Source organism: Neltuma alba, unplaced genomic scaffold (assembly GCF_004799145.2).
Source record: "Neltuma alba isolate B1F8T4 unplaced genomic scaffold, ASM479914v2 tig00005176_pilon, whole genome shotgun sequence".
Lineage (NCBI taxonomy): Eukaryota > Viridiplantae > Streptophyta > Magnoliopsida > Fabales > Fabaceae > Neltuma > Neltuma alba.
In genome coordinates, this window is record NW_021634007.1 from 31,924 (window position 1) to 48,753 (window position 16,830).

The 16,830-nt window shown below is 33.4% G+C and overlaps 2 protein-coding genes and 1 pseudogene across 2 annotated transcripts; 1 reads left to right on the top strand and 2 right to left on the bottom strand.

Moving 5' to 3' along the window:
* Nucleotides 1-1,471: 1,471 nt before the first annotated feature.
* Nucleotides 1,472-2,502, bottom strand: LOC114747001 (EG45-like domain containing protein; annotated as a pseudogene).
* Nucleotides 2,503-7,077: 4,575 nt separating this feature from the next.
* LOC114746995 (EG45-like domain containing protein) lies at nt 7,078-7,734 on the bottom strand. The gene is made up of 3 exons (XM_028935279.1): nt 7,654-7,734; nt 7,268-7,547; nt 7,078-7,169 (listed from the first exon to the last, which is right to left on the bottom strand). The coding sequence occupies exons 1-3, from the start codon at nt 7,730-7,732 to the stop codon at nt 7,163-7,165; spliced, it is 366 nt and encodes a 121-aa protein (XP_028791112.1). The 5' UTR covers nt 7,733-7,734; the 3' UTR covers nt 7,078-7,162.
* A 4,632-nt stretch (nt 7,735-12,366) lies between these two features.
* LOC114747002 (uncharacterized) lies at nt 12,367-15,351 on the top strand. The gene is made up of 4 exons (XM_028935284.1): nt 12,367-12,598; nt 12,680-12,728; nt 13,257-15,075; nt 15,289-15,351. The coding sequence occupies exons 1-4, from the start codon at nt 12,367-12,369 to the stop codon at nt 15,349-15,351; spliced, it is 2,163 nt and encodes a 720-aa protein (XP_028791117.1).
* The last annotated feature ends 1,479 nt before the right edge of the window (nt 15,352-16,830 follow it).

The following is a 16,830-nucleotide window of genomic DNA, read 5'->3' on the forward strand; positions in this document are numbered from 1 at the left end:
GGAAGCTCAAATTTTTATTATTCAAATAAATATATTACCTTTTAAAAGATATTAGGAAAGTTACTTGTTCCAGTTATGAGGGGAATTGAGCTTTTAACTTCCCGAGAAATTTATTTTTTAGTGGATTAAGCCATTATATTAAAAATGATTTAGGTTCCCTAGCTGATTTTGTGTTTTTTTTTTTTGCCTGCTGATTTGTGTATTTATGAAAAGGCTTTTTTTTTTTTTAAACCACCATAAATTAGCATCTCGAAAGCAGTTTTCTGTAGTAGTGAAATTTTAGAGGATTTTGTTTTTCTTCATTCGAATTGGAAGCAAATCTCGCACACGGGCCGATACCCCATCAGAAACTTCTACACACATATTGAAAAGGCATTAATAATTAGTGATATTATTAAATATTATGAGCAACCAGTACACATATAATAGATATAATTAACATTAATGGGAAGTACTGGTTAAAAGGTTTGGATTGTCTAAACTAAAAAATAAAGAAGGGAAAATTTCAGTAAATCTCTTTAATAACCAATTAATATCAATCAACCCCTAAAGCACTCTAAAACTTCACTGCACCACTTTCACCAAAAAAAATTTGTGTGAAAAGACAAAAATACCCCTACTTTATTTGAATTGCAAATCTTCAAATTTGAGTTGCAAATCTTCAAATTCTCGTTGCACATCACTGAATTTTTATTGTAAATTGTTAAATTAAGTTGTTCATTCATTTATCCATAAAATTTACAAGGATTTGCGACTCATATTGGCTTTTATAATGAGAATCTAGCAATTTGCAACACAAATTCAGCTATTCATAACACAAATAAGGTAAGGGTATTTTTGTCTTCTCACACAAAAAAATTTGTTTAGGGGTGCAGTGTAATTTCAGATTTTTTGAGATTAACTGATATTAATTGGCTATTAAGAGAGTTTATTGGAACTCTCCCTTCTTTAGAACTCAAGTTAAAGAGAACAAGCACATCTAATTTTCGATCATAAAAGTAACTATTCCCGTTGTTCATTATATTTTGTACCACTAGAAGGAAGAAAAGAGTTGTTGTTTGTTTAATATTTGGTGTAATGTATTTAGAATATGTTTTGATTGATAATCAATACTAATCCCTTTATAGAGACATTGGGATTATAGAAATGGGTTTTATTACTTCTCCTTTTCATACACATATATAGCTAAGTATTGAAGCCTGACAATATGCTTATATTTTCTGACCAAACAGAAGTGACAATTACCATACTTTATGGAAACGTAAGGACAGAAATGAAGTACGTACATTTATCTAATGTCGTGTTATTAATTATTCTTATATATCATTATTTTTCTTGATTATTCTCTTCCAGAAGCGTCAGACCCTGAAAAACACACCACGGAAAAGTCAGTAGTAATAAAATTAACTCGGAAAACAACAAAAGTAAAATCTCAACAGTAATGTAATGGAAATAGAGAATAATTATTGACTTACTGGACGTAGTCAATGTTGACTTTTCCAGCGTCAGGTTAGCAATAAGAGAGAAAGCTTCCTGAGAGAGGTCCAAGGTTGCTTGGCATCCCGGCGAAGGCAGCGGTCGACAACCTTGACGGTGACGCTTCGGCCTTGCAAGGATTCGGCACATTGTTTGTGCCACTTGTGCAGGTAACTCTGTACATTCTTCCACATGCAGCTCCATTGTTATAGTTGGGTCGCTTGCTGCTGCGATCATAGTCCCTTGATCTTGAAATCCATAACATGCCGAGGCTGCCAATGATAGCCATTCACACCATGCCAATTAATTTCTCTCATGCCGAAACTAGCAGAAACCATGTTTTTTCTTTTTGTATCATCCTTCGTCTAACGGAAGGGCCCAACATACTCACTCAAAGTTGAACATGTACCTCCTACTTAAGTAAAACTTAAAGAGTTGCCCGGTGTCTATTGGGTCAAACCGTCGTTATATTATTATATCCTTTTTAATCCCCCTGCTCTTCTCTAAAAAGACCAAGCAGATTGTTGATCGAATACTCACACGATATGATATACGAGACGTACGTGCTCCACATGTGTGTGTATCTGAGGGACAAATTGGTACAAGTGTAGTGCTTTCCAAGGAACCATATATATAATGGGATCTTATATAGTTTACTGATGAGACTAATATGGAAGCAATCGAAGAAGCTTGAATAATAAGTAAAGCATATATACGCAGTAGAGAAATGGGATACTTACGAACATAGACAGTGTAAAAGGTGGCAGTTCCAGAAATAGCAGAAGCCACTGAGAAAGGCTCAAGATGGCAACCCCATCACTACACTGCTTTCACGTTAGAGCCATTTGTCGGATCACTAGAATTTGTTGGAAGTGCGAATATAATTAGATGTTTTGTGTGCGTGATATTTGCTCCTTTTATAGCAAAATTTTAGCCTTAAATTATTTACATTTTGCAGAGAGAGGTGACGGTCTTCACACGTTTCTCCGGCTCCGGCGGGCCGGCAGACTCTATATCTAGAGCCATGACGCCATATCTTTGATTTTTCCAATAGAAAAATCTGGCACTTCAATTCATTATTTGATTTAGTTTATGGTCGGTACGTCTCCAGTTTGCACAAGTAACTGAAGGACTTTGCTGCATTAATTACCCGACCTTAATTACGGGCTGAGCAGATCATTAAGTGTACACAGATAGATAGATAGTGGATAGATGTAACGATAATTTTCACTAAAGCGTCTACGTCCTGATGCAACATGTGGTATTTAACGTGGTGGTTCTGATGTAACAATTTGAGAAATATATAGTAATCAAATTATTGATTAGATACAAACATGAAAAGCGAATTTTCTATATTTTCGATCATATCTTCATATATAGATGTAAAATATATATATTATATATATATTTGACAAAAGTGTAATCACGGCGAAGAATTCATTATCTCACGACTCGGCTCACATATATCGCATTCTGTGACGATCATGTTTTTCTTCACACAACAAAACTACAAAATGACATTTAATATTATAGATATTAATTACGAATATACTTTGTCTTGATTGGTCTTTCTCTTCATGCTTCTTGCCTTGGCCTTTTTTCTAAAAAGGGGTTCATTTTGCTTATTTTGTATATAGAACGAAGGTTCAGGGATGTGCATGAAAACGTGACTCAGTCCAAGGGACTAGCTGGTTTTTTTAAAAAAGTATCTATGCACCTAGTTTAATTTATGACTTTGCCACCCAAAAAGCTTAACATGCCAAAATAATTCGTATGCGTCGCGCCTGATTCTTCAAGTCACCTTGGGGAAAGTACGTTGATTTTTTATTCCAACTGAAAAACTAAACTTCGGAAGATATATATGCTCTGGGTGCGCATATATACGAGCCCAATTTACGCAATAAGAGTCCGAAGCTTTGACGCAAAATCTATGGAAATTCATTGAATAAGGTTTCATATGAAAGATGGCAATTAATAGAAAATGAGTATTGGAGTAAATTTCCTGGTAGAAAAGGGACTATATGATATTATAAGATCATAAAATATATTATGTCTGTCTTTATTACTATAGGGGCCTCTGGTCTTGAACTTATCCACTTAATTCATTGATTGAGTCAACAATAAGGGTATGGTGATGCGGGTCAAACAAATCCATGAAGACTTTAAGAGTGCGCTAATATGTTTGTATTGTAATTTGAGCAACAAAACGTAATAATAATCAAATAAAATAAAATATTGGTTTGGATGCATCATACTTCTCTAGTCCTCAATGTAAAATTTTTTTAACTATTTGATTAAAATAAAAAAAGTTATGTAAACTAAAAAAAATAATAAATATGACATTTTTTAAAAAAATATTCTAATAATCTTTCTTAATATTCTCTCTCTTCGTCTCTACTACTCAATTATAGTTGAGGGAGTATTAATAGGATGATTTGAAAAAAATTAATAAATATGATAAATATGTCTTATATTTAAGACTAAAATTAACTCTATAATCAGGTCTTATATTAAAGACCTAAGAAATATTATTTAAAAAATGAATTTGCATTTGAGTTTCACAATATAATAAGATCCAAAGTAGCATTGGTCCAGGCAATATATAATGCCCGTATATGCTTCCTTGTTCACCCGATTATCATTACCAAAATAACTCAACAAGTAACTATTATCCGTAAGTGAATGTTTTAATTCTTGCACAGACCAAACAAGTAGTTGATATCTCTAAAGTATTCTGATTAGAGAAATGAAGAAAAATCCCTCATTAAAAGTTTTATTGATACAAAGAGAAATGATAAATTTTTATGTATAAAAAGTTCCTGTAGATTTTGTACACAAAAAAGTATCAATATTTTGATTTAAGTCATTCTCACTAATAAATTTTAATGAGAGATTTTTCCAAATTAAATATTGGGTTTGGATATATCATATTACCTCATGTCTTTAATATAAGAGCTAGTTAACTAATTTAAATAAATTAAAAAAATTAATTAAGTTAGTGATTTGTGCCAGAACTCTCATTATTACAAAGGCTATCTTAAAAAAAAAAGATAAATATAAGAGACAAAATAGATTAGTGTCTAATATTTGGAACTAATAGAAATCAAATGAATACTTTATATTAAAAACTGGAGGTAGTATTTAATATATCATATTTAAGAAATGAACTTTTTTTTTGGCCACCATTTAAGAAATGACTTTGCATTTATGAGTTTCATAATGATAATAAGCGCAAATTTGCATTGCAGCTGGCAATTAGATAAAGGGAGAATTAAAATCAAGTTCTATGTAAAAGAAATAACTACTAAAAGGTCCAATAACAACATGAATAGCCTGTAATGACAAGTTCTAGCTAGAGTAAAGAATAACAACCTATAATACTTGTTTTGTAATTTTTTTCCTCGCATGGGACCTCATTGTAATTCTCCCTTAGATAAAGCCCATATGTACTTCCATGTTCACCGATTATCATTGCCAAAATACTAAATAAGGTAACTGTTATCCTTTAATTATCTTACACAGACCAAAACAAGCAGTGCCTCCGCAACTTTATAATTCAAATTCCATTAAAAAATAGATTATATATTTAAATTAGAGATAATAGTTCTAATTTTGAGAAATTTGGGAAAAGCCTTCTATTAAAAATTAACGAAAATATATGACCTAATAAATTTTTATACACAGAAGTAAAAATATTCTGTGAATTTTGTGCCTATTCGATACTCTAATTTAAGTCATTATCACTAATAAAATTTGTAATGAGGGATTTTTCCAAATTTTCCTTTTTAAATTTTACAAATCCGCATTTCATTAACCACGGTACAGTTGACTTTGTTAATAGATAATGAACCAAATCACTGTTCATTGTATTAATGGATGCTTAAATAAAAACCGCAAGATGATGTGAGACTAGCTGGGTACTAATCCAAATTACAATCAATACATACTGTGCGTATGATGGTTCGGGTCAAATAAACCCGCATGAAGGTAAGAAGACGGAAGCGCGTGCTTCGCATGGACTATGGATTGTAATTTGGGTGGCAAAATAGAGTACTGGTCCGATAAAACATTGGGCTTGGGTGTAATTTGCCTTTATGAGTTTAATCTTCATAAGCCCAAAAAAACAGTCCTGAATATTCCTTCCTCTCTCTCTCTCTCTCTTTTTTTTTTAATTTTATTTTCCCACTCAACACGGGCAGTCAGGCACTTGGCTGAAACTGAAAGGGGCTGTTTAAGATCTTAAAATCTATTTTCAACCAAAAATCATGATTTTGTACTTACAAGCCATCCACACAGCTTCTGCTTAAAATCTATTCTTTTTAGAATTTATTGATGTACTCATATATTCAAAATCAATTTCATCTCATCACCGATAATTCAAATGGATTGTAATTCCAAGTTTAAAGTCATTATCCTCAATCCTTGTCTGGTGCTCATCACTATAATAAAATCTTGACCATTTAAATAGGATTTGACCAGTGTAGATTTCAAATTTTAATTTTCAATTTTTTCAATAATAAATTTGTTTTTTAAAAAAGTGTCAGTTATAAGATTAGCTTGATCTTAAATTTTATATCAATTAATATAATGAACAACAACTATAAGCCTTATTTTACTATGTGGGATTAGTTACATGGATTGCATGACGTCAATATGTTCTATCAAAACTATTTAAATTAAATCTGGGCCATCTAAAATTAATTTGAATGGTTCAGATTAAGATGAGCACTCCATGCTTATCTTTTTAATGAGCATGGAATGTGCTCACCATTGCCCTCTGATTTTATTTGTAAGATAGAGGTGTAGTACTTTTTTCCCCTCAATATAAATCACTTCATTATTTTTTATTGTAAAAAAAATAAAAATCACTAATTTAAATTCATTATTGAATTTATAATTTTGCCTCTAATCTATTATTCTGTAAACTGTTATTTTATTGACAAATATGTTAAATAGAAATAAAGTTCTAAAATGTTTAAATTTTAAAACAAACTTAATTAGATTTAAGGTTATTCTCATAAAACATGTTGGAAATGCATTATAAACACTGTTGGATAAGTATATTATTATACATGCTGAGCTTCGTCTTCTTCACTTCTATAGTATGCAAATTGCAAATGCTGCCACTCAACCAATCACGCTAAGAATTGCAGCAGAAATTGCTGGTCGTTTAGATTTGGTTATTATTGTGCTTGATCATTTTCTAGGCATCCAACTTGAATCCTCTTATATTCTTTCTGTGCGTTTTAAATATCTCGTTTATATGAAATGTATCCACTAATGCAATATTCTCTTCATCTTATGGTCTCATTATTCCTTTTATATTTTACCGGCAAAAGTCCCATTTCCTTTTCTTACACATATTTAAACACAAATATTTTTGAGCCCCTGTATTTTATAACTTACTACTGCTTCACTTTCATTGTTCATGATTGCTTTGCTTCAAGCCACTAGAGACAGAAATTAAATTTGGTTAGTTTGAGTCGAAAGAGTTCTAATATGTGGGCAATTAGCAGTTATAAAGATCTAAATGTTTTATTGAAATGTAGAAGACACAAACACTTGACACATAATTCATGAAAGAAAAGTGCATTTTCCATGACGTACATCGATCATCTGATGTACGCGTTATTCACCATTAACACCACATATTATATTCCTAGATTTGCATCCTCTCCCAGAAGCTTCAGGCCCTGAAAACCAAACGAAGACATGAAAAGGTAATAAAAGAAATTATCAATTAAAAGTGATGTACGTTGAAATAGAAGAGAGTTTTAATTAATTATATTACTGGGTGTATTCGATGCGGATTTTGCCTGCATCAGGGTCAGCAATAGCAGCAAAAGCTTGGCGAGAGAGATCGATGGTTGCTTGGCATCCCGGCGAAGGGCAGCGATCGACAATCTTGACGGTGACGGTTCCGCTCCGGCAAGGCTGAGCCACGCCCTGATTGGTACCACCGGTGCACCTGATTCTGTACCTTTTTCCGCAGGCGGCTCCATTGTTCCAGAGGGAGTCGCCCGCTGCTGCTATCATAGTTCCCTGGTCTTGGTATCCATAGCATGCAGAAGCTGCAAAATATATATATATATATATATATGGAACTATATATGAGACTGACTTATTCATATTTACGATGATGATGATGGTGGTGATGAAAAGTGAATATATACTCACGAACGTATTCAGTGTAAAAGGTGGCAGTTCCAGAAGCGGCTGATGCAGCCGCGAAGAGGCTTGCGATGGCAAATCCCATGATCAGAAACATTACATTCATTTTCAGGGCCATTTATATATGTGAATGTATATATTCGTTTTGTGCATCCAAGCTGGGAGGGATTAGTCCTTTTATAGCAAATGATAATCTTATACTGCGTAATTTCCTGATTTTATTTTAAAAGAAAAACAATAATTCCCACACAACTGGCTCGCTCCACACGTTTCTCCCCATGTTGCCAGACTCTAGAGTCTACACCTTTTATAAACTAGGTTGGCATTTGTATTATGTATATCTTAACTACTCGTCTGGTCTTATTATAAATGAGGTTTTATAATTAGGACTGGAGGTAATATAATATTTTCTATATTTATTATGTCAGGTTCTCCAATAACACATCACCATATATATTATTTTTGAAATATTATCATTTAATAGTATTTAATTATAAACTTGCATAAAATAAGTTAGGACACATAAAAATAAAATATACAATTATTATAATTATAAATATATAACTAATTGAAAAACTCTTCTTTTTTAGATTTTAGATTTTATTAAATTTATTAGTTTTTATTAAAATAAAATAATAATATACATTTTGAATATACAATAAGACGAATAAAAAAACAAGAAGTTCTTTTTGAATCTACATTTTCAAAGTGACTCGATTTAGAGACGAATCATTAAAAAAAACAAGAAGAAGAAGAATCACATTCTACCCAATATTATATACTCTTAAACAAATAAACAAAGGTTTCTCCAAAAAAGACAATTTGATTTTGATCATGGTCATGTATGATTGGAGAATTTGACATGATAGATATAAGAAACTTAACCTAAGTATTTTTCTAATGTTAATTGCTTACTATAATTTTTTTATTTTACCCATGTGATTTTATTTATAAGGTATTTTTAATATATTTTACTGGGACAAGCAAAATGTTAAACCTCATTAACTCAAACTCAAAATTTAATAGCTTTTAATTTTATCCCGATTTAATATATATTTTCAAAAAAATAACAGTCTATAAAATAATAGAAGGAGAATTAGAATGAGATCCAATGGAAAAAAAGTAGTATATCTTAATAACAAGTGAACAATTGTCATTTACTATTTTAAAACTTTTCATTACAAGCTGCTCTGTTATCATTGAAACTTTCTAGTAATTATGTTACTTATTTAGGACTTCATAACAATTCGCCCAATAATAAATTAAAAAAATTATATAATCATATCTGATAAATTTAACAAAGTAACTTATCTTAAGGACAAAAAGATCCGGCCCCTGCAAACAGGATTAGAGGAATATATTGATTGATATTGGTATTTACATTTAATTTTTTAAGCTCATAGCATCAATTTATTCTGCACATAAAATGCAAAATAATTAATATCCTACCATTAGCATCGTAGGGCTGTGCGTCCCAGCCGCCGCCCTACAAATTACCGCACAATTCAAAGAACAAAATATATAATTATCATGCGTGATATTCATTTGGTAGCTTGCTTGGATATTTCTGATATTGCTGATTATACCACAAAATAAAATGCCACAAAAAAACCTTGAAGTCCTTAAAACAATTTGGACTTTGTGTGTGTGTGTATTTTAACCTTGCTGTATTAACATATAAAGTTACAGATCTTTCATGGAATTCGATCATGCCGAAAAAAGTTGTGATTAATTAACCCTATTATGACGATGTACGATTTTTTTTTAATTTTCCTCTATATTTTGTTTCACTCAGGCTAAGCAAAGAGTCCAAATGATCAAATAACTTTGTCAAAAGTCTAGCTCCATGCATGCATTGTCGATAAAATGATAAATAGATAAAAAATATATAATACTTTTCCAATTATAAATATAAGACTTATTTTATAATATAATTTACACTATAAATAAATGTTATATTCAAGACAAAAAAAATACTATATATATATATATGAGACTTGATCTTTTATATTTATTTATTGAGCACATGGCTAGCATTAATTTCTGTGTACATAGAAAATGCCGTAGAATGTCCTAACTGATAATGGCATGGCATTATTGTACTGCGAAAGTAAATTGAGTGGTTGGTTGTAATTTGTGAGCTCCATATGTCTGACTCAGTCAAAACCACTAATGTATGGTGTATATATATGTGTAGACATGCGCATGTGTGCATGTTGAGCACTTCTTATATATTACTATTCCTGTGATTAATATAATAGTTATTCAACTAATTTGAGTAAATTAAAAAATTTATTAAGTTAGTTATTTATAATAAATATGAGTTGATTTTTTAAAGTACTTTTAATTATGACTACTCTTAAAAAAAACCCTTGACATGTGTAATCAGTAGGAATAATTTAGATAATGAATTACAAATTTGAGGAACAAAGTAGAAATAAGTTTTATATTTAAGATTAAATTTAATTCCCAACAAATTTTTTATTAATCACTAGAGGTAGTATCATGTAAACGGTTATCACTCAAATATTGAACATACCAAAGTACTCTTGTTGTTGGCTAAAAAAGAAAGTGCTCTTGTTGTTTCCTTGAATTCGGTTTCATACTATAAATAATCAAAATCATGATTTTTTCTAGAAGCACGTAATTGGTTTCCCAAACTAAACACACTGAAAGCATGTAATTATTGATTTTCTAATGATACTACCTCCTATCCTTAACTGATATAAAATTACTTTATAGTGCTAACCGCTCTACAAAATAAATCTTATAGTAGCGTTAAGGATCAAAACCAGTATAACATTTCCCCTCCCCGGTAAGGACACTGCTGACATATCTCTTCTCTCTACATTTTAATTAGTTTTCTTTTTTAACCCATTCCATTTCCGGCAAGTACGCCCCTAAATGAACCCCGTTCGACTTGACGCACATATCATGTTGTATGTTATTCTTATTTAGAAGTACTATTATTAATTGTTTTACGTTCTATCGCCATCAAGCCATCACAACTTGGAATTCAGGATCAGTTTGGGCTCTCAAAACTCATTTCTTTTAAATCATCTAATCTAATTTGAATGGTCTAAATTTAATTTTTTAATTAATTATTTCTATATAACAAAAATTATTTTTTTAAAAAATGATAGTTAAGAAGTCATTTTTATTTTAGATTTTATATGTATCAAAATAATTATCTTAAAAAGTAAAAAAAGAAGAAAATCTCAACCATCTAGATGTTACGTGGACGGTCCAGATAGGATAAACTTGGTCCCACAACTTCATGTGCTTGGTCCCAAGAAAATCTAACAAAATAAAATAGGAAAAATTAATCATCCTAACTAAATTCTCATTTTCGTTCCTGTAGTTTCAAGTTGAATCCATTTATCCCCTGTTCCTAAATAATGATACTGTACGCTAAAGCTTTAATGGCATCAAAGAAAGGCCGTAAGTTTGAATCGGGATTATTGTTCCTAGAATGAATGTGAGGTAATTTTTTTTTCAAAAAAAAAAAAATCTAATAGCAATGTCATAGATAGAATAGAACACAATTTAATAGTACAGCTGGCAAAATCCAGGCTTGTTATTTTTTAATTTGAAAACAAGTTATAATATATAGCGAAAACTTTGACTTGAACTAAATTGGCTGAGCTAAACTAAACAAATTAACCACAATAATTAAATAGCTATGTGGTCAGCTACAGAAAATATTTAAACTGCTCTTTATCCTAGATCTTAATTATCCTATGTGTGATAGAATTCATACGATATCTCGCATGCAAATTAAATCAAAGTAGGTTAATTAGGACTAATTAAGATGGAACTTATGAAAGTTGTAGTTTGTCAGTATGCAAATCAAAAGTTAGGTTCTCTATATCTATGCAAAGATGAAAAAGTTAGGGGAAATTGCAAATAAAGACCCCCCAATATATAAAATGGCAATCAGGGACCCCCAATTTGAGAAATTGCTGCAGAGGACCCGGTCCCAATTTGCAATTATGAAATGTGAGGAAAATGGCTGAAATGCCCCTCACTCATCATGACTGTTAATGAAGGCAGAGACCAGGATTTTAATGGGTGGCGGGAGAGCTGGCGGAGTAGGATGAGCCGAACGAATATGTGCGATATTGGGATCTTCGAACATTGGCAATAATGCGACTAACTTACTGAGTAAACCCTTCTTGTATTGTTCCCTGTAAGAGTTACACATCGTCACATTCTCCATCTTCATCTCTGCTGTGTGGGTGAGTAGGCTGGAGGAAGGGAGGGAATGGGAGGTGTAGTTGAAGATGAAAGATATGACAATGTAGGAGGTTGTGGTTAGTTGGAGGTGGGATATTTTTGTTTTCGTAGTCTGAACGGTCATCTGTCATTTGTAGTGCACGGTGCTGGTTGCGATGGGGAAGGGGTCAGAGTGTAGTGGTTTGGCAGAGTGTAGGTTGGATAATGGCCGTTAGTTTGACCGTGAACGTTGAGGTGTTGCCGCGGAATGAGGGAATGACGATACCATGATTTTCGGTGTTGAAGTCGTCAAGCCCTAAAGTGAAGTTGTGAAGCCCTAAAGTGAAGTTGTGAAGGCCTAAAGTGATGTTGGGAAGACAGGAGGTCACGGGTTTTTAATTTGGTATGTAAATGGTTGAGTCGATGGAATAAATGAGTAAATATTTATTAGTGAAGCTAACGTACTGACTAAACGTAAATTTTTGCTGCAGATTAGTATGAAAAATGGATTTCAATAACCGAAGAAGCTGTGGGAAGGAGTTGTTCTGTTACGTGCACATTGGTGGACATTTTGAAGCAAATGGTGAAGGGATAGTTAAATATATTGGAGGGAGTGTAAGGGTAACCAGTATAAAAGAATGGATAACAGTAGACGAGTTGTGTGGAATAATTTCACAGTGGATAGGCAATGATGGTGGTGGATATGAGATTAAGTATAAAGTTAAATTTGATGAGAGTACATTGATTGATCTTTGTGATGATGGTGATATCAGCAACTTGTTTAGATATAATGACAGCAGTGGTCATGTGTATGTAGGAGGGAAAGGGAATGATAGGGAACGTAGAGCAAGGAATGATCCAGACGTGTAAGTGGTTATGTTTTCCAATTGAATCTTGTTATTTACTAATATATTGTTGGTAATTCGTATAGAAATATTGTAATGAAGCTAATGGTGCTGCAGTCCTAAATTGTAATTAGTAAATGCAAGCATGTTATTGAACATAGTGGACATGTCATTTCCATTTGTAAACTTGTGTTTTAGAAATGCAGACTTGTTATTAGACATAAGCAGAGATTTCCATATGTAGACTTGTAATTCAACGTATTGAAGTTATAATTATCATATACGGACTTGTTATTTAGATCTGTAGATGTTATTTTACTAACCAGTAGTTTCTATATGGAAACTTGTTATATGAGTAACTCAAGTTGTAATTACCTCTTACGGACTTGTTAATTGAGCAAGGAATTGTTTGTAGATGTAGACTTGTTATTTTAGTTAGTAAAGTTGTAATAACCATATGCGGACTTGTTATTTAGATATGTAGACATGTTATTTTATTCAAACCTGTCGTTTGAATATAGCTGTCCTAACTTGGTATTATGGTGGCAGGAGTGAGAATTTATTTGGACTTTCACAATATATGAATACATTTGAAACGACCATTGGTGATGAACATGAGCCAGTGAATGTTGAGAATGGAGTTGAATGCCTAACTTTTGAAGGAGGCGGATCAAGTCAGAGAAGCAAGTGTAGTGGTTCAGAGAGTCAGGGAAGACTGACGGGCGAGATGAATTGTACGAAATGGGCAGGAGTGTTTGTAGGAGTGGGCCAATATGTTCCACATGCTGTTGCTTTTAGGGAAGCTGTGTACAGGTTCAGTATTGCAGAGAAGTTTGCAGCAAGATATATCAGGAATAGTAAGGAGAAGATGAATGTGAGGTGTAAAGTAGAAGGGTGTCCTTGGAAGATATGTGCAAATGCTGTTGGAAAGAACAGTCATCTATTACGTGTGACTACATTTTGCAATAAGCACATTCATTCAGCCCAAGACAATTTGATTGTGACTTATGGTGGGAGTGCTGCGTTGACATCATCAGTAATAGTTGAAGAGATAAGGGACCATGCTGAAAAACGGCCCACTGAGATAAGGAAGATGTTGGAGAGGGAGTATGGTGTGAGGCTTACATATTGTCAGGCATATAGAGCAAAGGAAAAGGCAATGGAAGAAATACATGGGAAACCGGAACAGTCCTATATGTTAATACCATGGTTATGTGAAAGGTTGAAGGAAACTGATGACAAAACGGTTGCTGAATGGGCCTCCATTGGTAATAGATTTGAGCGTGTGTTCATTGCATACGGTGCATGTGTTGAGGGTTTTTTGAACGGTGCAAGGCCTATATTATATGTTGATGGTACTCATTTAAGTGGTCCATATAAGGGGACATTACTGTCAGCTTCGGCATATGATGCGGATAATGAGATGTTGCCGTTTGCAATAGCAGTGGTGAAGGGAGAGAATCTTGATGACTGGACGTGGTTTTTTCACAAGATTAAACAAATTGTTGGTTCAATGCAACTGACTATTGTGTCAGATAGACATAATTCTATAATTGGTGCTGTGCAAGCAATATTTGGGGGTGAAAGGCATGCATACTGTTATAGGCATGTGAAGGAGAACTTTAGCTCTGAATATATGAAATTAAACAGAGGTCGGAGAAGGACAAGTGAAAATTCAAAGGAAGATGCATTAAAGGTACTGGATAAAGTGGCTTATGCAAGACTTGCGGATGAGTTTGATCATGCGCTGGATGATCTCAGAACCATGTCTCATGAGTTATATGAGTGGGTTATCAATCAAGGTGATGTGGATAGGTGGGCATTGAGCAAGTTCCCATATAGAAGGTGGGACAACATAACAACTAATTTAGCTGAATCTTTTAATGCTTGGATGGTAAGGGAGAGGAAGCATAACGTGGCCCAAATGATCCATGAGCACCGGGAGAAAGTAGCAAGAAAGATGCATGCATCATATGCAGCAATGACTAAGTGGAGTAATTGCGTTGGGCCAAAAATAGAGGCAAAAGTATTGGAGCATGTGTATTTCGGTAGGTACATGCACTGTGAGAATTATGGAGGGGGAAGAATATGCGTGCACACATCACGTGGAGACCAAAGAGTGGACCTTGGCCTACACAAATGTAGCTGTGGAACTTGGCAAATGTTAGGGATTCCATGCTCACATGCTTGTGCAGCCATTAAGACCATAGGGGGAAACGTTTATGATTATGTTGAAGAGTGTTACAAACGTTCATCCCAAGAAAAAATCTATGCCCGGAGCATGGTTCCAGTGGTGACAATTGATATGCCTCACCTGAATGACTATACGTTTGAGAATCTTACTGCTCAACCCTTGCTTTTACCCCCAGTCACTGCTAGGCCTTCTGGAAGACCAAGAAGAAATAGAAAGGAATCACAATTCCACAACAAAAAAATATATCATTGCACTAGATGTCTTCATCCTGGACATACAAAGAGGACATGCAAAAATCCTAACCCAAGTTGACTTCCACTTACAAATGGGACAACTAATTTTTTTGGCACATATAGGGTTCATCCTTCTTAATTTTTTTGGGAGCAGGATGTTAGTAGATGTGCACATATATTTTTTGTTACTTCTATGTTTGGGACAAAGGGACATTAAGTGGAAGATGTAAGTTAATGTGCACTTGTCATTGAATGTTGTAAAGAACTTGTTGCTGTCAAAGAAATCAGAACTTGTCACTTCTTGTTATTTTGCATAGTTAAGTTGTCATTTGCTTTTGTGCACTTGTAATTTCATGTTCATCAGAAGTGGTTGCTGTCAGAAATGTGCAAAGTGTAATTCCGTGTTTATCAGAAGTGGTTGCTGTCAGAAAACGAAATGTGTCAAAACCTTATAGGAACTTGTCATTTGGCATAGTAAAGTTGTCATTTGGCAATATGAAGTTGTCATTCCGTGTTTATCAGAAGTGGTTGCTGTCAGAAAACGAAATGTGTCAAAACCATATAGGAACTTGTCATGTGCCATAGTAAAGTTGTCATTTGGCAATATGAAGTTGTCATTCCGTGTTTATCAGAAGTGGTTGCTGTCAGAAATGTGCAATGTGTAATTCCGTGTTTATCAGAAGTGGTTGCTGTCAGAAAACGAAATGTGTCAAAACCATATAGGAACTTGTCATGTGCCATAGTAAAGTTGTCATTTGGCAATATGAAGTTGTCATTCCGTGTTTATCAGAAGTGGTTGCTGTCAGAAATGTGCAATGTAATCATTGTCTTCAAAAGTATGAAAATGTATTAAAACCTTCTGGGAAATTGTCATTTTCCATAATAAACTTGTCATTTCCCTTTCTGAAGTTGTAACCTTGTGTTTACCAGTAGTGAAAATCCAGTCGTTTCATGAAAACATTATTCGAACTTGTAACTTTCGCTAGTGAACTTGTCACTTTCGTTTGTGAACTTGTCATTCTATGATTATCATAAGTGGGAATCCACTAGTTTCAACAGAGAATCTCGGTTTCATGAAAACTTTATCGGAACTTGTAAATTGCCCAAGTCAACTTGTCAATTTCCTTAGTGAACTTGTCATTCCGTGATTATCATAAGTGGGAATCCACTCATCTCAACGGAAAATCTCGGTTTCACGAAAACCTTATGGGAACTTGTAAGTTTCACTAGTCAACTTGTCAATTTCGTTAGTGAACCTGTCATTCTGTGATTGTCATAAGTGGAATTCCACTAATTGGAATAGAAATTTTCCCTTGCATGAAAACATCTTGGGAACCAGTGATTTGGCATTGTCAACTTGTCATTTTCCTTTGTCAACCTCTCATTCCGTGAATCAATGTGCAAATTTAGCCACCTTTAATACAGAATCACAAATTTGTATGAAAACCTTTTCACAAGTTGTCATTGGCCATAATGAACTTGTCGTTACCTGTACTAAACTTGTCATTGGCCATTTGGCCTGACTAAAGGGAAATTTGTCATTCCAAATATAAGTGCTGTTATACCATCAATCCAAGCATATCATAACCATTACAATAATTGGCATACAATTTCAACAAATGAATCAATTGACAAAGTTAGTAAAAGTCACAGCCTAATTTAAATGCTCTCTATAAAGACGTTCTCCTCTTCTTGG